At 41.6% G+C, this 25021-nt stretch overlaps 2 protein-coding genes across 7 annotated transcripts in view; both read left to right on the top strand.

Moving 5' to 3' along the window:
- traf3 (TNF receptor-associated factor 3) overlaps positions 1-12716 on the top strand; it is an 80825-nt gene extending 68109 nt beyond the window's left edge. For all 6 annotated transcript variants that reach the window (XM_072270214.1, XM_072270190.1, XM_072270172.1 and 3 more), the window contains 2 exons: positions 1867-2059; positions 8698-12716. In XM_072270214.1, coding sequence (XP_072126315.1) covers positions 1867-2059; positions 8698-9269 — 765 coding nt within the window. In that variant the 3' untranslated portion in view covers positions 9270-12716. The remainder of the gene's footprint in view (positions 1-1866; positions 2060-8697) is intronic.
- Positions 12717-24850: 12134 nt separating this feature from the next.
- Positions 24851-25021, top strand: part of amn (amnion associated transmembrane protein) — a 52393-nt gene continuing 52222 nt past the window's right edge. Inside the window, exon 1 of the mRNA XM_072282645.1 lies at positions 24851-24932. Coding sequence (XP_072138746.1) covers positions 24896-24932 — 37 coding nt within the window. The 5' untranslated portion in view covers positions 24851-24895. The remainder of the gene's footprint in view (positions 24933-25021) is intronic.

Here is a 25021-nt window from a genome sequence, read left to right as displayed (position 1 = left end):
GAACAACCCAGGATATTGCAGTATCCTTGAAGAAGTGGCTCACTATTGACCTCAGAGAAATATTCACGAGATTTAATGTTTCGAAGTGAGTGTGAAGATAGTGGCATCCTTGGTGTGGAACAGTCTATAAATTAGATTAAATAGTTCTTACAGACACCAGAGTCAGGAGAAAACTGAAATCCCAGCCTTGTGCATCAGTGCAAGAGTCTCTTTGAACAGTTTCCAAGGCTCAGTCATCTTCAGTTGCTTTATCACTGACTATTATAATGTTATTAGGAAGAATGTTCACTGATTACACAATCTTCAGTTCCATTTGCAACACCTCGGTGAATAATGCACTGAGCCCTAAACAACGTTCAGGTATGACTGGCAGGTGGCCAGTGGGATTGTTGCCAGTTATTCTCTTTTGAATACATTGTGCTTGTTGGTCGTTGTTGGACCTGCACTCATCACAGCCAGTGGAAAATATTCCACCATATCCCTGACTTTTGCCTTGTTGAGTGTGGATCGTTCTTGAGGTGTAAGTTGATGTCTGAGGATATCCAACCTCAGTGATCGGTAGTTATCTCCAAGGATATTGATGGTGGGGGGACTCTGTTATGATAACAGCATTGAACATCAAGGATAGCTGCTTTTTCCTTTTCTAGCCAATAGTTTACAAATTTTTTTTTAATTCAATGACTGTATAATAATTCCCTACTGATGCAATTGCTTCAAGTTATATAATTCTAATAGTTACAATCAATGTGAAAATGCCTCCATTGATATTATTATTTACTTATTTATTTCTACATGTGTATTGGACTCTGTATGAACTTTGAGGCCAGCTACGGTAACACTAGCCAGTTAACTATCCAAATTCTGCAGACGCTGCAAGTTCTGGTTCGCATCCACCCTCGTGCAAATGATTTTCCATTGTTAGCCAACTGTTCTTCACATTTTTTTCTCTTCAATTCATTGAAGCATATCTTGCTCAACAACAGCAGCTTGTATTCATATAAATTCTTTAATGTAGCAAAATTTTCTAAGCTGCTTCACGGGAGCATTATCGCATAACGTGACAACTGAGCTACTTTAGAAATACGTTTTATGGAATAATTTAAAAGGAAAAGAGGGGGTAGAGAGGCACTACTTCAAAGCTTAAGGCATTATTAGCTGTTGATGTAGCTGCCAGTAGTGCATCAATTAACTTTGGGTATGTTAAAGAGGTCAGGTGCAGGACTGTGTGTACCCCGTGGGATTATAAGGTTGGAGGAGTTTATAGAAAGAGGAAAAGGCAAGGTCGAAAAGGGATATGAATTAGTCGATGAAAATTTTAAAATCCAAGTAGCACAGGATTGATGATCAGACTAACTTTGAGTTCAAAATATGTGATCGAGTTTTGAGTGATTTCTAAGTTATAGAGGTTAGAATGAGAATGCCCATTTGAAGTAGACAAATTTAGAAGTACAAAGGCACGGATAAGAATTTCAACAGTGAACGAGCAGAGTCAAGAGTCTGTGTTACTTGTACTGAAATGTGCTGCAGTTTGCATCCTTGATTAGATCCATAATAACTTGCATATTAGAGAGGGATTTGGGTGAGAAAGGCTGTATGCTTGCAGAGAATGGCCATGATTAGAAATGGACTTTGGAAGCAGTTCACTTGGGAACTCAGAATCTGTCATTGTGTCTTTCCTGCCCTGCTTTGCTTATAATAAAAGATTTTACCTTTAGTCTGAAGCTGGCATTGACTTTCTCACATTAGGTCGCCAGGAATGCTTTCCTCCTTACCTGAACATCGGGCATGAACCCAGGTCACCTGCTGCTTTGGATATGATGCTACATTGTATTAAATGTATACAAATTTTAATTTTTATTTTTGCAGAAAATGTTGGCCAGTCAGACAGATAAGCTGATGAATATTGACCAAACATCACAACAGACATACCAAAGGGAGGAAGAGACTGCTCGAGATGCCAAAATTCTGAGAGAATCTATAGACCACCTGCAGACCCGAATTAGACAACTGGAGTTGCCCGGCAGAACTGCTGGACCAGGCTCAGGAGCTGCTAGCTTGAGTAAGTGTAAAGCTGTGACTTTGCTCATACTGTCTGTTATCTAAAATGCGAATTGAAGTGTGGGAGCAGTGCGAGTTGGCCCCTATGTAAAAGAGTGTTTGCAACCCAGGATGCATTGTTAATGTGCAGATTTTTACGAGAATGAATCATAAAACTCGTATTTTCATCCTGAAACTCAACTGGAGAGGTGATAGCTCAGGCAGTGAAGAGAGGCAGAGGAATTTTGTCTCTATGGGGAAAGGAAGGAGCTGGCTGAAGGCAGCTAACCAGATAATGGCAAAGTTAATAATTCCCACTTTGTCAGAAGTTACAATAACAGTCAAAAAATTAATTTATTATCATATGCATAAGTGCAAGTATGCACAGGCGCAAATGAAAAGATTATTTGCAGTGGCGTCACTGCGTAGCATCAGATACACAAGGATAACAAATAAAGAATGCAATTAAAACAAAAACAAAGTCCATGGTAGTTCAAAGAAATGAGAGCATAATTATACCGAGGTACCAAGTAGGATGGTGCTGGTTGGTTGAAGGACTGAATGGCAGAAGGGTAGTAGCTGTTTATGAACCTGGTGGTGTGGGACTTCAGGCTTCTGTACTTGGAGGCCAATGGTAGCTGCAAAAAGATGGCCTGGCCCGGAAGGTGGCGATCGTAGGTAGATGGTGCCGCCATCAGGCAGTGTCTCATTTAGATACTTTGGATGGTGGGGAGGGATGTGCAGTGGTGTATTGGGCTGAGCCTGCTGTTCTCTGCAGCTCCTTGCATTCCTGTGCACTTGACGCGCTGTGGCAGAACATGATGCAACTAGCCAGGATACTTCCATCAGTCATCGGGCAGAAGACTATGTGGGACGACACAGCAGTTTAGCAGTCAGCACAACGCTGTTACAGCTCAGGGTGTCGAGTTCAGAGTTCACTTCCAGCACCCTCTGTACGTCCTCCCCATGGAACGTGTGGGTTTCCTCCGTGTCCTCCGGCTTCCTCCCACAGTTCAAAGATGTACTGGGTAGGTTACATATTGTCCCATGAATAGGTCAGGGTTAAACCGGGGTTGCTGGGCAGTGCATTTCGAATGCTTGGAAGGACTTATTCTGCGTTGTATCTCTAAATAAAAATAAACAAACAAACAGTCCATCTGTATAAGTTGGTAAGTGCTTGATGTCGCCACTTTCTATGAAAGCAAAGACACTGGCGTGCCTTCCTTGTGTTGAGGTTTCAGGAACGAAAAAGAATTTGCAATTGGTACTGTAGTTCAAGATATTACTGGAATTATAGACAGTTTTGCTATTTAAAAGCAGAGTTCATTAAGGCTTGATTATTATTTATTTAATGGAACACAGCCTTTCAGGCCACGCTACCCAGCAACCCCTGATTTAATGCTGGAGGAACTCAGCAGGACAGGTAGCATCTATGGAAAAAAGCGCGTTGCTCCAGGCCAAAGCTCCGAAGCATCGACTGTGCTTTTTTCCATGGATGCTGCCCGGCCTGCTGAGTAACCTACCAAACGGTATGTGTTTCGACTGTGTAACAGAACCAGAGTACCCGGAGGAAACCCATGTGGTCACGGGGAGAACGTACAAACTCTTTCTAGGCAGCAGCGGGAGTTGAACTCTGGTTGCCTGTAGGTAAAGTGTCGTGCTGACCACTATGCTATTGTGCTGCCTTAGTGATGTGGTCCACTAAGATCGAAGCTATCCAGTTTATCTGCCTTTGACCTAATTTCCCTCATTTTCAGGTGACGGAAAGTTTTGTTTTCCCTACTTTATGTCTCATGCTGCCTTCATGTTCCTATCAGCCATAAGTCTGCCATCCTGCTCTTTCCCTCCTGGCCTGCTGTTACCAGGCCAACTAAATCTCTCTTTCCTTAGCTGTTGTGGTTCTCCCCTTAACCTTTTCCACCATCGGCCATTTCAAGAAGCTCGCCGTTGACTCCTTCTTCCTTCTAAATGCTAACTCTCTTCTCTTCCTCTCGAGTCCTTGAATTTGCTAACACTTTCAAAATTCTTGTTCAACCTTCCCAGAACTGTTTTTGAATCCTTTCAATCAGGATTCTGTCTCTGCTGTGTTATCAAAATGGCTCTTCTTAAGGCTACACATGAGAGCTCTGTGGCAATGACAAAGGTGAATAGTCTCTCTTTATTCCTCATGACCTGTAGGCATATTTTGGCAACGTCTCTATCAGCACAACATCTCCAGATAACTCTCCACTCCCATCCAGCTGGCACTCTGGCACTGCATTCCCTTGACTTAAAAAAAAATATTTTATTCAGTGGCCAGCAAAGAATCAATTGCATTAGCTTTTTCCTGTTTCTATACTATTTCCTCCCCAAGGTTCCTTGGGGCATTTTCAGTTTGTCAACTCTCAGCAACCTCATCACGCAGTGTCAGTTTTGGGACTGAATCCACTCAGTTCTGCTTCATCTCTTTTCTTCACTCTTCACTATCCCTAACACATTAGAAATTTAGCCTTTGGGGTGTTAGCTTTCATAAACCGAGGGATAGAGTTTAAGAGTCGCGATGTAATGATGCAGCTCTATAAAACTCTGGTTAGGCCACACTTGGAGTACTGTGTCCAGTTCTGGTCCCCTCACTATAGGAAGCATTGGAAAGGGTACAGAGGAGATTTACCAGGATGCTGCCTGGTTTAGAGAGTATGCATTATGATCAGAGATTAAGGGAGCTGGGGCTTTACTCTTTGGAGAGAAGGAGGATGAGAGGAGACATGATAGAGGTGTACAAGATAATAAGAGGAATAGATCGAGTGGATAGCCAGCGCCTCTTCCCCAGGGCACCACTGCTCAATTCAAGAGGACATGGCTTTAAGGTAAGAGGTGGGAAGTTCAAGGGGGATATTAGAGAAAGGTTGCTTACTCAGAGAGTGGTTGGTGCGTGGAATGCACTGCCTGAGTCAGTGGTGGAGGTAGATACACTAGTGAAGTTTAAAAGACTACTAGACAGGTATATGGAGGAACTTAAGGTGGGGGCTTATATGGGAGGCAGGGTTTGAGGGTCGGCACAACATTGTGGGCCGAAGGGCCTGTACTGTGCTGTACTATTCTATGTTCTAACATCAAGTACTAGATGAGCAGAAGTGTCCTCTGGCTGAACTTTGGGAAGAGAGAACTATTCCATTCCCTAACTCCCTGACAAATTCAAGGTCCAGAAGCTTGATATCACACCTAATCCTGAGAAAATAGTATAGATATGAATGTTTCTGCAGTATTGTCCCCGCCCTTGTGTTGTGCCTCTTGCTGCTTCCAATATTCTGATGAACTCTTGATGGGCTTATCATTTTCCATCAGGCTTAAATTGCTGCCTATATCCTAATTATATCTGATAAGTGGGAGACATTTAAGAGGAAAATAGTAAGTTCAGAATCAGCATATCCTTGCAAACATGATATATTTATGGAACCCTTGATGGCCAAATTGAGTGTTGTTCAGGAAAAAGAATGAAGCTATTGTCAGGTATAGGAAATTGTTATCAAGTTAATTCATTGCGGTTTCTAGATGAGAAAACTTAAGAAATCGATTTGGAGGACAAAATAAGATCATGAAATGATCTTGGCCTACAGTATTAAAGGGAATTCCAGAACTTTTTATAAATGTATTTAATACTAGAGGGTAGTTAGGGAAAGAGTAGGTCCTCTTGGGGATTGAAAGGGTAGTTTTAGTGTGGAGCCAGAAGTACTTGTGTGATGGCATGAAAGAATATCTGTATCACTGTTCACTACAGAGAAGGACGCACTGCCCGGGGAGATTACACTGATAGCCTGGAATGTGTACTGCAGGAAAGAGACATTACTGCATGTTAAAGTCAATAGATCTCCAGGAATTAATGAAATGTATCTCAGGGAGCTATGGGAAGCAAAGGAGGGATTACAGGGGTGCTGATGGAGAAAGAGACATCATCTTTAGGCACAGATGAGGTACTGGAAAACTGGAAGGTCAAAGTGCATTTATTACCAAAGTATTTATGCAGTATACAACCCTGAGATTCTTCTTCCCACAGACAACCACGAAACAAAGAAAAACCTTGGGACCGCTTCAAGGAAAACATCAAACACCCAGTGCGCAAAAGAAAGAATAAATCGCGCAAATGGCAAAAAACAAGCGAAAAACACACAGATCATAAAACATCAAACCAGAGGGTCCTTAAACAATCTAGGAATTTTCAATTTAGTTCAGCTCAGTTCAATTTTTCGTTGACTGCAGGCTGCAGAACCAGTCAGCCCCAAATGCACAAAATAGCAATTTTAAAAAAGAGTAACCAGAAGTGTATAACGTGAGCTGCAGAGTCCAATCCACAAATTGCACCGATCAAACCTTGCCCGAGGTCCAAGACTCCAGCGCCTTCCTCCGGCAGCGAGCAAGCAAGAGAGGGAGAGAGAGAGATCAGTCACATACAGGCAGACGGTGCCGAATACCCGCTCGCCTTCCACTCTCGTCCTCGTTGATTTCAATATTGCTTGATGCTTTAATTGGCGAGAAATGGAGTCAATCATGGGCTCGTGCCCAGGTTTCTTGGCTCCAGGCTGCACGCTCTGCTCCAAACCTCAGCGACCTCCCTCAGAAACAGCAAAGTGCTGGATCGCTCAACTGACCCGAAAAGGTAAATCACAGATTCCAATCGCACGCAGTAGTATAACCATATATGGAAGAAGAAGAAGTAAAAGAAGTAGTTTCATGAATTGTTTGAAGGACATCGCCGTTGGTCACATTATTTGCTGGCCATATTGTTCCCATATTCCTGTCCTGTACATTGTGCACCAACCGTTGCCGCTGGACTATAAACGTGCAGGAGCAATGTGTGGTTAAGTGCCTTGCTCAAGGACACAACACGCTGCCTCAGCTGAGGCTGGAACTCGCGACCTTCAGATCACTAGACCGACACCTTAACCACTTGGCCACACGCCAATATTCAAAAAGAGTGAATGGGGTAAGCCAGAAAGTGTCAGGCCATGTGCCCTATCTCAGTTGCAGGGAGACCTTCAGAAAAAGTTCTTGCAGATACGGTTTAGCACCATTTGTAAAGGCAAGGACTGGCTTGGGATCCAAGGTTTTGATTATCTGTCCCGATATCACCTTAAATGCTGTTTTGCTCTGAAGCATTTGATTGTTATGTTACTGGCTATAAGCAACATGTCTCTGCTTCTATGTAAAGTCTAGATAACAACATCAAATTAGATTTTAAGTTAAAACATTACTTTCCTGTGTCACTAATCTTTAGCAGATTATGCCAATGAAATTATGTATTTTGTATAAGTACAGTAAGAAGTTTAGTTGATTTAAGATTCATATTTGCAAACTCCAGTATCATACAAACCCCATTTCCAGAAAAGTTGGGATATTTTCCAAAATGCAATAAAAACAAAAATCTGTGATATGTCAATTCACGTGAACCTTTATTTATCAGACAGAAGTACAAAGAAAAGATTTTCAATAGTTTTACTGACCAACTTAATTGTATTTTGTAAACATACACAAATTTAGAATTTGATGGCTGCAACACACTCAACAAAAGTTGGGATAGAGGCATGTTTACCATTGTGTTACATCACCTTTCCTTTTAATAACACTTTTTAATCGTTTTGGAACTGAGGATACCAATTGTAGTAGATTTGCATTTGGAAATTTTGTCCATTCTTGCTTGATATAAGACTTCAGCTGCTCGACAGTCCGTGGTCTCTGTTGTCTGATTCTCCTCTTCATGATGCGCCATACATTTCCAATAGGAGATAGATCTGGACTGGCAGCAGGCTAGTCAAGCACGCGCACTCTGTGTCTACAAAGCCACGCTGTTGTAGCCCGTGCAGAATGTGGTCTGGCATTGTCCTGCTGAAATAAGCATGGACGTCCCGGGAAGAGACGTCGCCTTGATGGCAACATATGTCTCTCTAAAATCCTAATATACACCTCAGAGTCAATGCTACCTTCACATACATGCAACTCACCCAGGCCGTGGGCACTGATGCACCCCCTTACCATCACAGATGCTGACTTTTGCACCTTTCGCTGATAACAATCTGGATGGTCGTTTTCATCTTTGGCACGGAGAACTCGACGCCAGTTTTTCCGGAAAACTAGCTGAAATGTGGACTCATCTGACCACAGCACACAGTTCCACAGTCTTTCGATCCATCTGAGATGAGCTCGGGCCCAGAGAACTCACCGGCGTTTCTGCATAGAGTTGATGTATGGCTTCCTCCTTGCGTAATACAGTTTCAAGTTGCATTTCTGGATGCAGCGACGGACTGTGTTGAGTGACAATGGTTTTCCGAAGTACTCCTGAGCCCAGGTGGCTATAATTGTCACAGTAGCATGACTTTTCTGTGCACTTTTCAATCTTATTTTAACTCTGTCCCAACTTTTGTTGAGTGTGTTGCAGCCATCAAATTCTAAATTTGTGTATATTTACAAAATACAACTAAGTTGGTCAGTAAAACTATTGAAAATCTTTTCTTTGTACTTTTGTTAGTTAAATAAAGGTTCACGTGAATTAACATATCACAGATTTTTGTTTTTATTGCATTTTGGAAAATATCCCAACTTTTCTGGAAATGGGGTTTGTATAAATAGTTCATCCTATTGCAAAATGACTTCATTCAAATAAAATCTTTAATTCTTTTTGTCTTGCAGCTGAATTAAGTAACCAGCTAAAGAGGTTTGACAGTTTACTGAGTGTTCATGATGTGAGGCTGGCAGATATGGACCTACGCTTTCAACTCTTAGAAACCGTCAGCTACAATGGTAAACTGATTTGGAAGATTCGAGACTACAGGCGGCGGAAGCAGGAGGCTGTTGGTGGAAAAACGTTATCCTTGTATAGCCAGCCATTTTACACGGGATATTTTGGATACAAAATGTGTGCTCGAGTTTATCTCAATGGAGATGGTATGGGCAAAGGAACCCACTTGTCGCTGTTTTTTGTCATCATGCGAGGAGAATATGATGCACTATTACCTTGGCCTTTTAAACAGAAAGTAACGTTGATGCTGTTAGACCAAGGACAGGCCAATCGCCATTTGGGGGATGCCTTTAAGCCAGACCCCAACAGCAGTAGTTTTAAGCAGCCAGTAGGAGAAATGAATATTGCTTCAGGCTGCCCTCTTTTTGTTGCACAGACTGTATTGGAAAGTGGAACATATATTAAAGATGACACTATCTTCATTAAAGTAGTCGTTGATACTTCAGACATGCCAGACCCATGACCCCAACAATGTATCAACCACAGGAAGAATAGTTTGCAAAACCAGGTCCACACTGGTGAAATACAGCTTTGTTGGTTTCTCAACAGCAGGACATTCCTCACAGTTGGTCGCCAAATGCTAGAACGGATCACCTGACCTTCTGAAAGCCAATGGCCTTTATCTCTCACGAGGAAGGAGGTTCTGCGGGAGCAACACTGTTAACTTTCTGGTAGTTAGTGGCGATTGTTCAATCTGTGGGGTACTTCAGGAGTGCTGTAGAGTACATGATTTGCTGAAGTATTGTCTGAAAGCATTGTCTATCCAATTCATGATGGAAATGCAAGACTTTGTAATAACAACTTGTATTTATATTAGCACCTTTAACAGATTAAAACCTCCCAAGGTGTTTCTCAAGAATGTTTATCAAGCTGCATTTGACTCTGGTCACGTATTAGGGTACATGACCAAAAGATTGGTCAAAATTATTTTCATTGTTAGCATTACAATCTGAGTTTCAATGCTGTGGCCAAAACGTGCTCCACATTCTTTTTTTTTTCTTTCTTCATATGAATTCAGATGAGTTGTAATGAAGGGAATCTCAAAAGTTGCAACAGGATTGACTCTAGGTCACTATCAGTAAAACCCCCAGCTGCAGATCCAGCATTGCTGATGTGGTTTTGGAGGGTGTGGTGACAGGATGGAAGTTTGCAAGGTGTGATTGAGATAAGCAGGTTCCTCCTGTTTCATGAAATTGCTCCTACAATTACTCCTAAAGAAAGACTTCAAATTAAATGGAAAATGTAAGAGTATTTATTTTCTATTATGATGACATCATTTTTTAGTATAATACTTAAAATGGGTTATCCAGTGTTTTTTTTTTCATTCTCATCAGTCAGAGTTTTCTTGGGTAAAAGTAACTGAAAGTTGAATGAAAAAGATTTGCAGTTAAAGCATGGCTTTCACAACTTAAAGATTTTTAGAGTTCATGGAATACATTTGACCTAAAGTCACTGTTGCAATGTAGAAAATGGGGCAGCTAACTTCCCCAGGAAGTTGCCACAAACAAAAGAGCGATAATGATCAGATAATTAATTTGTGTGTAATAATTAATTGAGGGAAAGGCCAGAATGCCATGCTCTTTTGGAAAAAGTGTGGAAGGATTTTTGTATACCCATGTGAGAGAGAAAACAGAGGCTCTTGGCATTTCCTTATTCAAAATACAGCACTGAGGTGCCAGCCTAGGGTTTTGCGCTCAACTCTATGGAATGGAACATAACTTCTGATTAATGCTAAACAGCTCTCACCAGCTCAGCCACAGCAGAAATGCAGTGATCTAATCTCTCACTTGGTTTGACATCAGTTTGAGAAACTATTTATAAGTTTTCTTTCCCTCTTTGATAAATTATTTATGGCCTCTCCCGTGTCCAAACTACTGAAAGCTCTCCATGAAGAAATCCAAATGTGAGGTTATTTCCTTTACTTGTGCATCCTTTTTTTTCCCCCCTAAAAAGATGCTCTTGATGGGGATGTATGCGACCAGGGTACTACTTCCTGAAGGAGTTGTGTTGGTTGCAAATGAAAGAAGATTGAAACGATGAGGTCTATTTTCATCAGAAAATAGAAATAATCAATAATGCAGAGCTCCTGTATAGTTTGTATTAAAGTAAAATCAGCTGATTATGAAGTTGCATATTCAACTTCGATTGTTTTCAAATGTATAACTAAAACTGTACATGCATTCATCTCTGACCCACTAGTATTTAATGGCACAGCATGTTCAGACCAAGTTTCAATAAAGTGACTAATTCCCCTGAGGTCTAGATGAATAACCATACTCACTGTTACAGTACAATGCCGTCAAACCAGGAAGGTTCTCAGATCAGTCCTTGCTCAGTGCCATATTACGGAAACAGAACTGCACAGCAATTGGTTGTGGTACTTTGAAAGGTTACAATATGGATCCAATGGAAAGTATGAATGTGCACACTGCAATGGGGGCTCTCCCTGTGAGTTAGCCTGCTGAATTGCCCTGACCAGGGCTTCACAAAGATTAAGCAACTGAGTACAACAAGCATATTACGATAATTATTAAGAGTTATTATCTTTACTGAAGGAAAAAACTTTTTAAAAAGTCTTTTATTATCCTCAGTAGGTTTCAGCACAAATTGATAAACGGTGGGAAATGGCCGAAGCAGAAGGATTTGTCTCATTCAATGCTATGCCGAAAATTCGGCAGTTTATAAAATGAGCATCAACGTTTGTTTCTATATTTCTTCCGATCTTATGGTTGGCAGTGGTGTTTTGTGAATAGGAACTGTTTAATGATTGTATCTTGGTCAGGTTTGTTTAAAATATAGCTTATAGATAGTTATAAGAAGCTAGAGATGATTTTAATTATTGGGATGATTCTCAAAATGAGAGTTGGCTGTGAAAACTGCAGGTATCATTCCAGTTCAAAAATTGATAACTGGATTTCTTCCGACATGATTGCATTGATTGGCCTTATTTGGGTAAATATTTAAATATATTTGATATAAGTTACCCACAATAACAAATGACTGCATTTCTCAATGCAAATTTACGACTGAGCTGAGACATTATCACTGGTTTGTAAAAGAGGATTTGATTATGTTCAGAAGTTCATATCTTGATTACAGGGAAAGAAGTGATAGGTTTTTGGTAGTGCTCTAATGTTATTTTTGTTGTGAAAGAGTTGTTTTCATAAGTGTTAACTTGTTACCATCATTTTCCAAGGATTAATAAGTAAAGTAACTTTCTACATACACCTTCTAAAGCTGCCTCCCTTATCCAGGTGGCTAACTGGTAGATGATGAAAATCTGAGTTACGAATCTGCTGCTAAAAGGGGAAAAAAAAGCAAAGTGAGTAAACGGATTAATTGTTGAAAGTATGAGAAGCTACAAATGAATGCTGGCACAGTGGAATCTAAGCCAAATGAACCAGCATAGAGGTGGATAGTGAAACGGTGAAAGGCTGTCAGAACTATCATTGCATTGTTCTCCTGAATACTTTATTTTATACAAGAATTCCATAAAACACAATCACTTCAAGCCAACATCCTGTTCAATGGTTAGATTTAAATTATTAGAAATTGTTATTGCAATGTTTACCTTATAACTATTGTAACCTCAATTTGTGATTTCATTTTGTGAAAATTATATTATTTAATGACTGGCAAGTCTGGATGGCTGAGTGTGAATAAGTGCACGTGTGTGTATGTGTGTGCCTCTGCGTGTGTGCGTGTTTTTTTTTAATTATTCACAGTGGCTAGTCACCAGTGAAGTTACCTTTTTTTTTGTAAGAGCTATTTTCAGTGTCTTTGTTGAAGCCTTGTTTTCTGTGATGTTTTTGTCATCAGTAACAATAAGATAATCTGTTTGACAATCCACGGGATGTTTGTTCCATTCTGGAAAAATGCCATTTCAATAAATACAGTCATTACCTCAGAAGTACATTTCCATTCCATTTGATAATATTTTGAAAGCATTGCATTTTATAGCACCTTTTAACATAATGAAATATCTCAATATTTCACAAGAATGTTAGCAAACAAGATGTGACAGTGAGCCACACATGAATCTCCAACCTGTTGGCATGAACACTGATTTCTCTAACTTCTGGTAATTTCTCTCTCCCCCACCCCACCCCCTGCCTCTTTTCCCATTCCCTATTCTGGTTCATCTCTTACCCCCTCTGTTCTGCTCACCTGCCCATCACCTTCCCTCTTCCTTTTCTCCCATAGGACACTGTCCTCTCCTATCAGATTCCTTCTCCTTCAGCCCTTTACGTCTTTGACCTGTCAACTCCCAGCTTCTTCAACACTTCTCCCCTACCCACCCACCTTCCTCCTCACCTGGACTCACCTATTACCTGCCAGCGGTAATCCTTCCCCTCCACCCTCGGCTGTTTACTCTGGCTTGATTCCCCCTTCCTTCCCAGTCCTGATGAGGGTCTCAGTTGGAAAACAGTGACTGCTTCTTACCCTCCATGGTTCTGTAGCATTTTGCATGTGTTGCTTTGGATTTCCAGCATCTGCAGAATCTCTGGTGTTCATTAACGGAATGTTGGGCAAATGACCAAAACCATGTAAGGAACGTCTTGAGCTATGTGGTTAGGGTTGGCACGTAAAATAGTGGGCCAAGAGCTTAGGAAGGTGGACACACAGTAGAGGATTTAATAATCAACAGAAAATGAAATGGGGAGAATAGCTAGTTATAAATTTGTAAGACTGTTACTAGTAGAGTTCCATAGGGATTGGTAATGCATGCTGAGGTATTTGAAATTAATAATTTTAGATGAAAGGAGAGAGTGTAATATATCCAGGTTTGCTGATGTGACAGGAGAAGTGAGCTGGGCAAATGACAAATGGAGACTACAAAGTGATGTAGGCAGGTTTACAGCTGGATTCACAGCTAGTAGAAAGATGACAGTGTGGGAAAATACAAGGTTATTTGCTTTGGTAAGTGAAACAGTGATGCAATACTTGCTATGTGGTGAGAGATTAGTAAACATTAATCAGAATGCTGGTGTGTAGGATTCACACAATATACAGTAAGTAAACTGTGAGTAAATGATGGAGACAAGTGAAAAGCTGACTTCTATTAAGAGGGTATTACAGTACAAAAGTAAGATATTGCTGATACTGTGAAACTGTTATTGAGCTCTTTTTGAGAACTGTGTGCACTTTTAGTGTCAATGATTTAAGATGAGATTATCCTTGGAGTCATTTTGGTATAGAGTAGCCAGATTATTGCTAAAGAAGAGGGTGTGTTCATGCTTTCAGGGAGGAGTTGGTAATACTGAACTGCATGCACTGAAATATAGAAAGAGCTGATCTCATTCCTTTCAAGTTCTGTGAGGAAAGAGGCTATTAATGGGAAGAGGCTGTTTTTGAGAGTTTAGAAGTTGGGATGTAACCACTGGATAATGGATCAGCTGATATTCTGTTGCACAGCCATAGAGCAGGGGATTGGGCCATTCTGCCCATCGTGTTCATTCTGACCAGTGGACCTCTCCCTATTAGTCCCATTTTCTAGCACTTGGCCAATGCCAAGATGACTCATATGCTTGTCTAGACACTTATGAAATGCCAAAGAAGTTGCAGAGGGTTGTAACTCTGAAATTCTCCACCTCAGAGAACTGTAGTATCTCAGCCATTTAAGGCTGAGACTAAAGGGTTTTTGGACATGATGGGGTATCAGAATTGAATGGACTTGAGATCTAAGATCAGCCATGATGTTGAATGGCAGAGCAGCATCAAGGAGCTGTATTGGAATCACTTAGGGGTGATACCTTTTCAAAAACTCAAATCATATTTGACCTCAACTGTAAAAATAACTCCTTGTTTTTCTTATTCATGCAGGGATTTTGATTTGACTAATTTGAAAAGTAGCACTTCAGGCAGTTTAACAATCCTGTTCTCTGCCAGGAGATATTGTGCGTAAATGCCTGGAGTTTTGAAACCCCTTGATTCAGAGGCTAAAGTGTTTCTAGCAGAGCCATAACTAACATCACAAATAATGAAGGTTGTAGGTGGCCTTGGTGAAGGGGTAAATTGTGGATCCACTACTTGAAAATGAATTTTTAAAAACTGTAGTTGAATGCTCATTTTGTGATATCATGCTAAGAGATAGGATGGAGTGGCTTCAAAGGCTTATTTAATGTCAGTGTATGTATACAGTATACAACCTGAAATTCATACTCTTCACGGACATCCACGGAATAAGAACCCCATAGAATGTTCCGAAGCCCGCCTCCCCTCCCTTCGCACAAGCAGCAGAAGAAGCATCAGATACCCTCGCCAGCCAGCGGAAGCACCAACCCACCCCCCACAATGCAGGCAACAACAGGAGACCCAAACGATCCTTGATCCAGAGTCCACCAAAGCTACACTGCCACTTTTTCTCAGCGAGCTGAGTACAGAATAGATTTTATTGAGAACCAAGACATTGAATTCAGTCTTTCTGTGCTGAAACCGGCATTTCAGATCAGAAACGTCACCAAATCTTGGGACTTTTCTGCATGCGGAACCTACTTGTTAGTAGATGGGGTTGCTCTGTTCCATGTGGAATCCAATAGTCTTGATATGGTTGAATCTCTTTTCCAATGGGTTAGGGTTAGAGAACCTGATTTTGCTGTGATTCTAGACCAGTAATAACATGCCAAAGGAGGAAATAAATGGTTTCCAAAAATTTTTATGTTTTAAGAATGCTTTACTCCCTATTTAAGTTTATTATTTTATATATTTTTATATATTTTTATATATCTCTGACATTTATAAATTGTTAAATTCCTTTTCAGCATGACACATCTGTTTATCAGACCATGCTCGGGAGATACTGTGAGAAGCCCATTCCCTGTTGAGACCGTGCCACTTTTCTTGAAGGTGTTGAATGTCCTGTGGGAAGAGCCCAGATGAGTGTAGTCAAGTGGCAAGCCCTCTGGAGGTGCGTCTGGCTCCGTCCAGTTAAATCAGAATAGAACCAGAGGAGCGTGACCCATCCAACTCGAAAGTGGGAAAGAGGCTTTGGAGGATTATGGTGTGGTCAACTTTATCAGCCTACAGACTAATAGGGAGTCAGACTTCGTTTGCCATTTAAGAACATCAGAAACAAGTGTAGGAGTCAACCATTCAGATATCCTCGATTTCTCTATCACCAAAGTCCTTGATGGACCTGCTATCTGAATTCCAATTTTTGAATTAGATATAAGTTTAAGGAGAGGGGAAAGATTTAATAAGAATTCGAGGGTTAACTGGCCACTAATGAAATACACGCCATTTGCCTGTATGAGTGCAGCTCCATCAACACTCAAGAAGCTTGACACCATCTAGTACAAGGCAGCCCACTTGATTGGTACCCCTTCCACAAGCACCCAATCCCTTCACCATCGACGAACAGTTGCAGCACCCTCCAGACTACCACCATCAAGAAGGATGAGAACAGCAGATACTTGAGAACATCACCACTTGGAAATTCCCCCTCCAAGTTACTCACCATCCTGACTCGGAAACACCTCACCATTCCTTCATTGTTGCTGGGTCAGAATCTTGGAATTCCCTCCCTAACAGCACTGTGGGTATACCTACACCTCAGGGACTGCAGCAGATCAAGGAGGCAGCTCATCACCATCTTCTGAAGGGCAACTAGGGATGGGCAATAAATGCTGGCTTAGATGGCAATGCCTACATCCCATAAATAATTTTTTTTAAATTAAAGACAGGATTCTGTGGCTGTGAAAGAGCTGTCAGGATAATGTGTTGCCTCCCATGTGCTAGTGTAAAGGATATCTCAAAGCTGATGCAAATATTCTCAAGGGGGAGGGTGGGCAGCCAGAGATCATGGTGCACAGCAGTGCCAATTTAGGGGCTCAGTACGTGAGTTACAAAGGAGGCTGAAAAACTATATGTTATAAATATGTGGTCTTGTCAGTGTTAGTCTTTGGTTTGTCTTGTTTTTTTTGTGATATCACTCTGGAGGAACATCGTATCATTCCTTAATGCATGCATGCATTTCTAAATGACAATAAATGAGTACTGAGTGCCCTCATAATCTAATCTTAAAAAAAAAAGGACCTTTTAGTCAATAATCTTGGATTACCCCCAGTGTCATGTGCAAGTCAGGACTGGAATAGAAAGATAGAACAGATCAAAGAGTGGCTGAGGGTGGTGCAGTAGGCAGTGCTTCAGGTTCTTGGACCATTGAAACCTCTTCTGGGGAGGAGTGACCTGTACAAGAGGGATGGTTTGCACTTTAACTGGAGGAGAACAAAAGTTCTGGCCAGAAGGTTCACTGGTGCTACTTGGGGAACGTTTGGACTATTTTGGTCGGCAATGGGAACCAGAGCACCAGGGTCAGAGAGTGGACGGATTGACAGAAAGGTAAATGTCATGACCAGTCAGAATAGGCAGAAGCAAAGACATAGACCAGATAGGATGGACATTTTGATCCAGGATTATTATGGTAAAGGGTGATAAATTCAGAGCATGGATCAGTATATGGAACTATGATTTTGTGATCATAACAGATACTTGGTGAGCAAGGGACAGGAATGGATGCTTGGTGTGCCAGGATTTCAATGTTTTAAAAAAGATAGAGAAGGATGTAAAAGAAGGGAGTTGGGTATGGGGTGGGGGGAGGGGGGAGTTGTGCAATTATCATAGCTCCACTCAGAGGAGACATAATGGAGGCTCATCCACTGAGCCCATATGGGTAGAACTCAAAAATAAAAAAGGTGGAATCATTCTGATGGGATTATGCATATAATAGATCCCTCAATAGCCACTGGGGCATTGAGCAACAGGCAAAGCGGTTGTGGGTGACTTCAACTTCTCTAATATAGAGTTGGACCTATTGCAAGAGGTTTAAATGGGACAGAATTTGTTTGGTGCATCCAGTAGGATTCCTTAAATCATTATGCAGATTGTCCAGCAAGGGGAGGTTGTTGGGTAATGAGACTGGCCTGGTAACTTACCTTTCAGTGGGAAAACAGTTGAGGAACTCCCTAAGTTTTAAGATAGCTATCGATATGGATAAGTATGAACTTTGCAAGAGAGTATTAAATTGGAGCCAAGCATATTAGAAGAGTATTAGGCAGTAACGAGAAGTTAATTAGTTACTGCTGTTTCTGGAAACATCTGATATACAGAAGGCATTTCAAGACCAACTGCACAGACCACAGGATAGAAATGTTCCAGTAAGAAGGTGGAACAAGGATGGCAAGTTAAGGGAACCTTCGATCGTGAGGGAGGTGGTAAATTTAGTTAAGGAGGAAGATAGTGCATATGTAAGGTTAGAACATAGAATAATACAGCACAGTACAGCCCTTTGGTCCACAATGTTGTGCCGATCCTCAAACCCTGCCTCCCATATAAGCCCCCACCTTAAATTCCTCCATATACCTGTCTAGTAGTCTCTTAAACTTCACGAGTGTATCTGCCTCCACCATTGACTCAGGCAGTGCATTCCACGCACCAACCACTCTCTGAGTAAAAAACCTTCCTCTAATATCCACCTTGAACTTCCCACCCCTTAGCTTAAAGCCATGTCCTCTTGTATTGAGCAGTGGTGCCCTGGGGAAGAGGCGCTGGCTATCCACTCTATCTATTCCTCTTATTATCTTGTACACCTCTATCATGTCTCCTCTCATCCTCCTCCTCTCCAAAGAGTAAAGCCCTAGCTCCCTTAATCTCTGATGCATATTTTCTAAACCAGGCAGCATCCTGGTAAATCTCCTCTGTACCCTTTCCAATGCTTCCACATCCTTCCTATAGTGAGGTGACCAGAACTGGACACAGTACTCCAAGTGTGGCCTAACCAGAGTTTTATAGAGCTACATCATTACATCGCGACTCTTAAACTCTATCCCTTGACTTATGAAAGCAAACACCCCATAAGTTTTCTTAACTACCCTATCCACCTGTGAGGCAACTTTCAGGGATCTGTGGACATGTACCCCAAGATCCCTCTGCTCCTCCACACTACCAAGTATCCTGCCTTTTACTTTGTACTCTGCCTTGGAGTTTGTCCTTCCAAAGTGTACCACCTCACACTTCTCTGGGTTGAACTCCATCTGCCACTTCTCAGCCCACTCCTGCATCCTATCAATATCCCTCTGCAATCTTTGACAATCCTCTATACTATCTACAACACCACCAACCTTTGTGTCGTCTGCAAACTTGCCAACCCGCCCTTCTACCCCCACATCCAGGTCGTTAATAAAAATCACGAAAAGTAGAGGTCCCAGAACAGACCCTTGTGGGACACCACTAGTCACAATCCTCCAATCTGAATGTACTCCCTCCTCCACCACCACCCTCTGCCTTCTGCAGGCAAGCCAATTCTGAATCCACCTGGCCAAACTTCCCTGGATCCCATGCCTTCTAACTTTCTGAATAAGCCTACCGTGTGGAGCCTTGTCAAGTGCCTTACTAAAATCCATATAGATCACATCCACTGCACTACCTTCATCTATGTGCCTGGTCACCTCCTCAAAGAACTCTATCAGGCTCGTTAGACACGATCTGCCCTTCACAAAGCCATGCTGACTGTCCCATGATTCTCTAAATGCCTATAGATCCTATCTCTAAGAATCTTTTCCAACATCTTTCCCACCACAGACATAAGGCTCACTGGTCTATAATTACCTGGACTATCCCTACTACCTTTTTTGAACAAGGGGACAACATTCGCCTCCTTCCAATCCTCTGGTACCATTCCCGTGGACAACGAGGACATAAATATCCTAACCAGAGGCTCAGTGATCTCTTCTCTCACCTTGTGGAGCAGCCTGGGGAATATTCCATCAAGCCCTGGGGACTTACCTGTCCTAATGTATTTTAACAACTCCAACACCTCCTCTCCCTTAATATCAACATGCTCCAGAACATCAACCTCACTCATATTGTCCTCGCCATCATCAAGTTCTCTCTCATTGGTGAATACCGAAGAGAAGTATTCATTGAGGACCTCGCTCACTTCCACAGCCTCCAGGCACATCTTCCTACCTTTATCTCTAATCGGTCCTACCTTCACTCCTGTCACCGTTTTTTTCTTCACATAATTGAAGAATGCCTTGGGGTTTTCCTTTACCCTACTCGCCAAGGCCTTCTCATGCTCCCTTCTTGCTCTTCTCAGCCCCTTCTTAAGCTCCTTTCTTGCTTCCCTATATTCCTCAATAGACCCATCTGATCCTTGCTTCCTAAACCTCATGTATGCTGCCTTCTTCCACCCGACTAGGTTTTCCACCTCACTTCTCATCCATGGTTCTTTCACCCTACCATTCTTTATCTTCCTCACTGGGACAAATTTATCCCTAACATCCCACAAGAGATCTCTAAACATCGACCACATGTCCATAGTACATTTCCCTGCAAAAACATCATCCCAATTCACACCCGCAAGTTCTAGCCTTATAGCCTCATAATTTGCCTTTCCCCAATTAAAAATTTTCCTGTCCTCTCTGATTCTATCCTTTTCCATGATAATGCTAAAGGCCAGGGAGCAGTGGTCACCGTCCCCCAGATGCTCACCCACTGAGAGATCTGTGACCTGACCCAGTTCATTACCTAGTACTAGATCTAGTATGGCATTCCCCTGGTCGACCTGTCCACATACTGTGACAGGAATCCGTACTGGACACACTTAACAAACTCTGCCCCATCTAAACCCTTGGAACTAATCAGGTGTCAATCAATATTAGGGAAGTTAAAGTCACCCATGATAACAACCCTGTTATTTTTGCACCTTTCCAAAATCTGCCTCCCAATCTGCTCCTCTGTATCTCTGCTGCTACGAGGAGGCCTATAGAATACCCCCAATAGAGTAACTGCTCCCTTCCTGTTCCTGACTTCCACCCATATTGACTCAAAAGAGGATCTTGCTACATTACCCACCCTTTCTGTAGCTTGAGAAAGCTAAAATCAAAAATAGCCTTCAAGAGTTATAATGAAGCCAGTAAAGAACTCAGGAATGGTATCAGAAAAGCCAATAGGGTGCATGAAAAGTCCTTAGTAAATTGGTTTAAAGAGAATTCCAAGGCATTCTATACATACACCAAGAGCAAGGGGTTAAATAGGTAGTGGTTAGGACCACTTGAGGATAAAGAAGGAAACATATACTTGAAGGCCAAGGAAGTGAGTCTTACTTCAGCAGAGGGCAAGTTGTTGGAGAAAATCCTGAGAAGGAGGATTTATGAGCATTTGGACAGACATAATCTGATCAGGGATAGTCAGCATGGCTTTGTCAAGGGCTGGTCATGCCTTACGAACCAAATTGAATTCCTTGAGGATGTAATAAAACACATTGATGAAGGTAGAGCAGTGGTTGTAGTGTATATGGATTTCAGTAAAGCATTTGATAAGGTTCCCCATGCAAGGCTCATTCAGAAAGTAATGAGGCATGGGATCCAAGGAGACTGCTTTGTGGATCCAGAATTGGCTTGACCACAGAAGACAAAGGATGGTTCGTATTTTGCATGGAGGACAGTGACAAGTGGTGTTCCACAGGGATCTGTTCTGGGACACCTCCTCTTTGTGATTTTCTTTTATAAATGAGCAATGAGGTAATGTTACATCTATATAAGACCTTAGTTAGACCCTATGTGGAGTACTGTGTTCAGTTCTGGTCACCTCATTACAGGAAAGATGTGAATACTATAGAAAGGGTGCAGAGGAGATTTACAAGGAGAGCATGCCTTATGAGAACAGGTTGAGTGAACTTGGCCTTTTCTCCCCGGGGCGACTGGGAATGAGAGGTGATCTGATAGAGGTGTATAAGATGATGAGAGGCATTGATCGTGTCGATAGCCAGAGGCTTTTTCCCAAGGCTGAAATGGCTAATGTGAGGGGGCATAGTTTTAAGGTGCTTGGAAGTAGGTATGGGGGGGGAGGTGTGTCAGAGGTAAGTTTTGTCCATGCACTGCTAGTGACAGCGGTAGAGGCAGATACAACAGGTTCTTAAGAGCCTCTTGGATGCGTACACGGTGCTTAGAAAATTAGAGGGCTATGTAGTAGGGAAATTCTCGGCAGTTTCTAGAGTAGGTTACATTGTCGGCACAACATTGTGGGCCAAAGGGCTGTAGATTTTCTATGTTTCAATGTTTTATTTCTTAAGTGGGCAAAGTCCTAAATGAGTACTTTGCACCAGTATTTACCAAGGAGATGGACATAGAGGACAATAATATCAGTGTGGAGCATGCCAATTTGCCAGGGAATTTTGAGATGGTTAAGTCCCCAAGGCCTGATAACATATACTTTAGGTTATTTAGAGAGTCAAAAAATGAGATTGCTGGGTCTTGGCCATATCTTCATGTATTTCTAACCGTAGATGAGTTCCCAGAGGACTGATGAGTAGCTAATGTAATTCCAGTATTGAAGAAGAAAAATGAGGATAATCCCGGAAACTATAGTCCAGTGAGTGGTAAGGAAGTTACCAGAGACATTCTTAGGGACAGGATATATGAGCATTTGGAAAACCATCGTCTAATTAGGGATAGTCAACATGGCTTTGTGTGGGGCAAATCGTATCTTGATTGTGTTTATCAAGGAAGTAATGAAAGTCATGCATGATGATAGGTCTGTGGATATTGTCTACAGGATTTTAGTAAGGTGTTTGACAATGTACCTTGTGAGATGTAAAACATAGATTAGTGGGTTACTAAGTTTGTAGACAATACAGATTGGTGGTTTTATAAATAGCATAAAACACAGTCAAAAGGTACAGTGGACATAGATCAGTTACAGATTTGGGCAAAGAACTGGCAGATGGAATTTAACCCAACCAAATGTCAAGGGTTGCATTTAGGGAGATCAACTGTAAAGAGACAATACACTGTTAATGAACTGACCGTTAACTGGGATCTGGGGGTCCAAGTCCATGGTTCTACGAAAGTGACTACAAAGATCAAAGTACATTTATTATCAAAGTATGTATGCGGTATACAACCTGAGATTCATCTTTGCACAGACAGCCACGAACAAAGAAACACTCTGGAATCTGTCCAAAGAAAACCTCAAGCACCCAACACCCAAAGAAACAAACAATTCATGCAAATGGCAAAAAATGAGCGAGAAACACAGAATATAAAACATGAAGCCACAGAGTCATTGAAACAGCTTAGGAATGTTCAGTTCAGTTAGTGCTGTGTCATTCATTGGCTGCAGGCTATGAGGCCAATCCAACCTGATCAAAATAATACAAAACTGCAATTTTAAAAAAAGGAATAGCCAGAAATATACATAACATGAACTGCAGTGTCCAATCCACAAACAATGCTGATCAAACTTTGCCCAAGACCCAATACTCCAGCACCTTCCTCTGGCAGCAGTGGGTGAGAGGGAGAGAGAAACCAGGCAGATGGTGCTGAACACCCACTCATCTTCCGCTCCAGTCCTTGTTGATTTCAATCTTGCTCAACATGTCAATTGGCAAGAAATGGAGTCGATTGTGGGCTCGCACCCCGTCTCCAGGCCACTCGCTACGCTCCTAATCTCACCGAACTTCCTCAGAGGCAGCAAAGCACCAGATCAGCAGAAGGGAATAGTTTAATTAGGTATTTGATCACTAATTTAAATTAGTTCAGTATGACACTGTGGGCCAAATGGCCTGTTTCTCTACTGTTTGAAATATTAGAGCAAGTAGAGAGGTTTTAAGCAGCATCTTAAAAGTTTGCAATGGTGGAACGCAGTGAAGTTTATAATTGAACTCTGAAACCTTTAAGCTTTCAATTATCGGTTTTGAAGTAACAAAAATTGGCGATTCTTAAAGCCAGAATTAGCAAAATATCCGATAACTCTTAGGCTGGAAGTAGTACTGATGTTCAGGATAGGCAAAACGCTGTCAGGGTTAGAAAACAGAAGAAAATTTCTGTGCTGCTATGTTGGGAGTGTGATAGGGAAACAGCATGTTGAGAGTTTATGATACTGTGCTAGTTATTGCATAAACAGCTCCACCACTGACTCATGGGCAGCAAAGTTTTGAGTGGCACATTGCTACCCAAAAGCCGAATTCTATTCATGAAGCCACATAAGTCACTTTCAGTAAATGTATCTTCCACATTATTTATGTACGAGAATTCACGTGGCATACAATAAAATCCAATGAAATTAATGGCAAATTTCACTACTGAGTGAAGTATGAGACCATAAGAGGGTCAATTGAGAGTTTCAATATGCACAGCTGGATAGTGCTATGGGGGGGGGGCAAAAATGCACAGCAGTTACTTTTCTAGACTACTTTGGCATTGCTTCCAAAATTTCACCACCAGGATGGATGAGAGCAGGAAGTACAGGGAAACGCCAGCACCTCTAGGTTTCCCTCCAAATTGTTCACTGTCCTGCCTATTTCTTCACTGCTGTTGTTTTACTCCTGGAACTCGCTACTCAACAACAGGGGGACTGCTGTGGTTCAAGTTGGAAGCTCAATACCATAAGCTCAATGAAAGCAAGGCTGAGCAAATAATGGTGATTTGCCAGCAGTACCCTCATCAAGAAAAATGAATACACATTCTCTAAATCTCTGTTCTTTGCTGGTCATAATGCTCCTGTTCTAAATGAGGTTGGATACCCTTACATGTACCCAACCCAAAACCAACTGGCCACTAAATTGAGAATTTCACTCAGATGGGTTTGGGAAAATGGAAACTGTTGCACTGATCCAGTAGTTGGTGATTTTTTGAGGATGATAGTGAGCTACAAGCTTGTAAAATGTTTGAGTCTTTCAAGAGAGCTTGTTTTCTGAAAATATTGGCCATCTGAAATGACAAGTGTTCTCTTGCTCATTATCCTGATGAGCAGTCGGGGAAAAAGCTAGAAATGCTGAGCAGATGAGGTGGAGAAATATGAGAGTTAATGTTATTTTGCATCAGAACTTTGCTGAGGATCACTTGAATGGGTTCTGCACATGTAGAACTTTGGTTCGGTTGCATCAAAAGCTACAGAAGTTGCTGATGAAAGAGAGAATAAAAACTAGTAAAGGATTTTTGTGTTACTCAGCATTATGCCTCATTACTGGTTAACTGCTGCAATTACTTCATACAATTTCCACCCCCAGACAGTTCAAAGTTTACTGTAAGCTGCAAGTGAAAACTGCAAAACAAGCAAGAGAATAAATATTCTTCTTGGTAAAGCAACATGTGGTCAGCAAACTTTATCTTCAGTCTGCTATTCCGTAAGTGGTGCTTCTATGGTAATTTTAGTACTTGGACAAATAGCTAAATTGAATGTCAAATTGAAAAGCAAAATCCCTGTTTACTAAGG

Source organism: Mobula birostris, chromosome 1 (assembly GCF_030028105.1).
Source record: "Mobula birostris isolate sMobBir1 chromosome 1, sMobBir1.hap1, whole genome shotgun sequence".
Taxonomy (NCBI): Eukaryota; Metazoa; Chordata; class Chondrichthyes; order Myliobatiformes; family Myliobatidae; genus Mobula; species Mobula birostris.
This window is presented reverse-complemented; position numbering and strand designations above follow the sequence as displayed.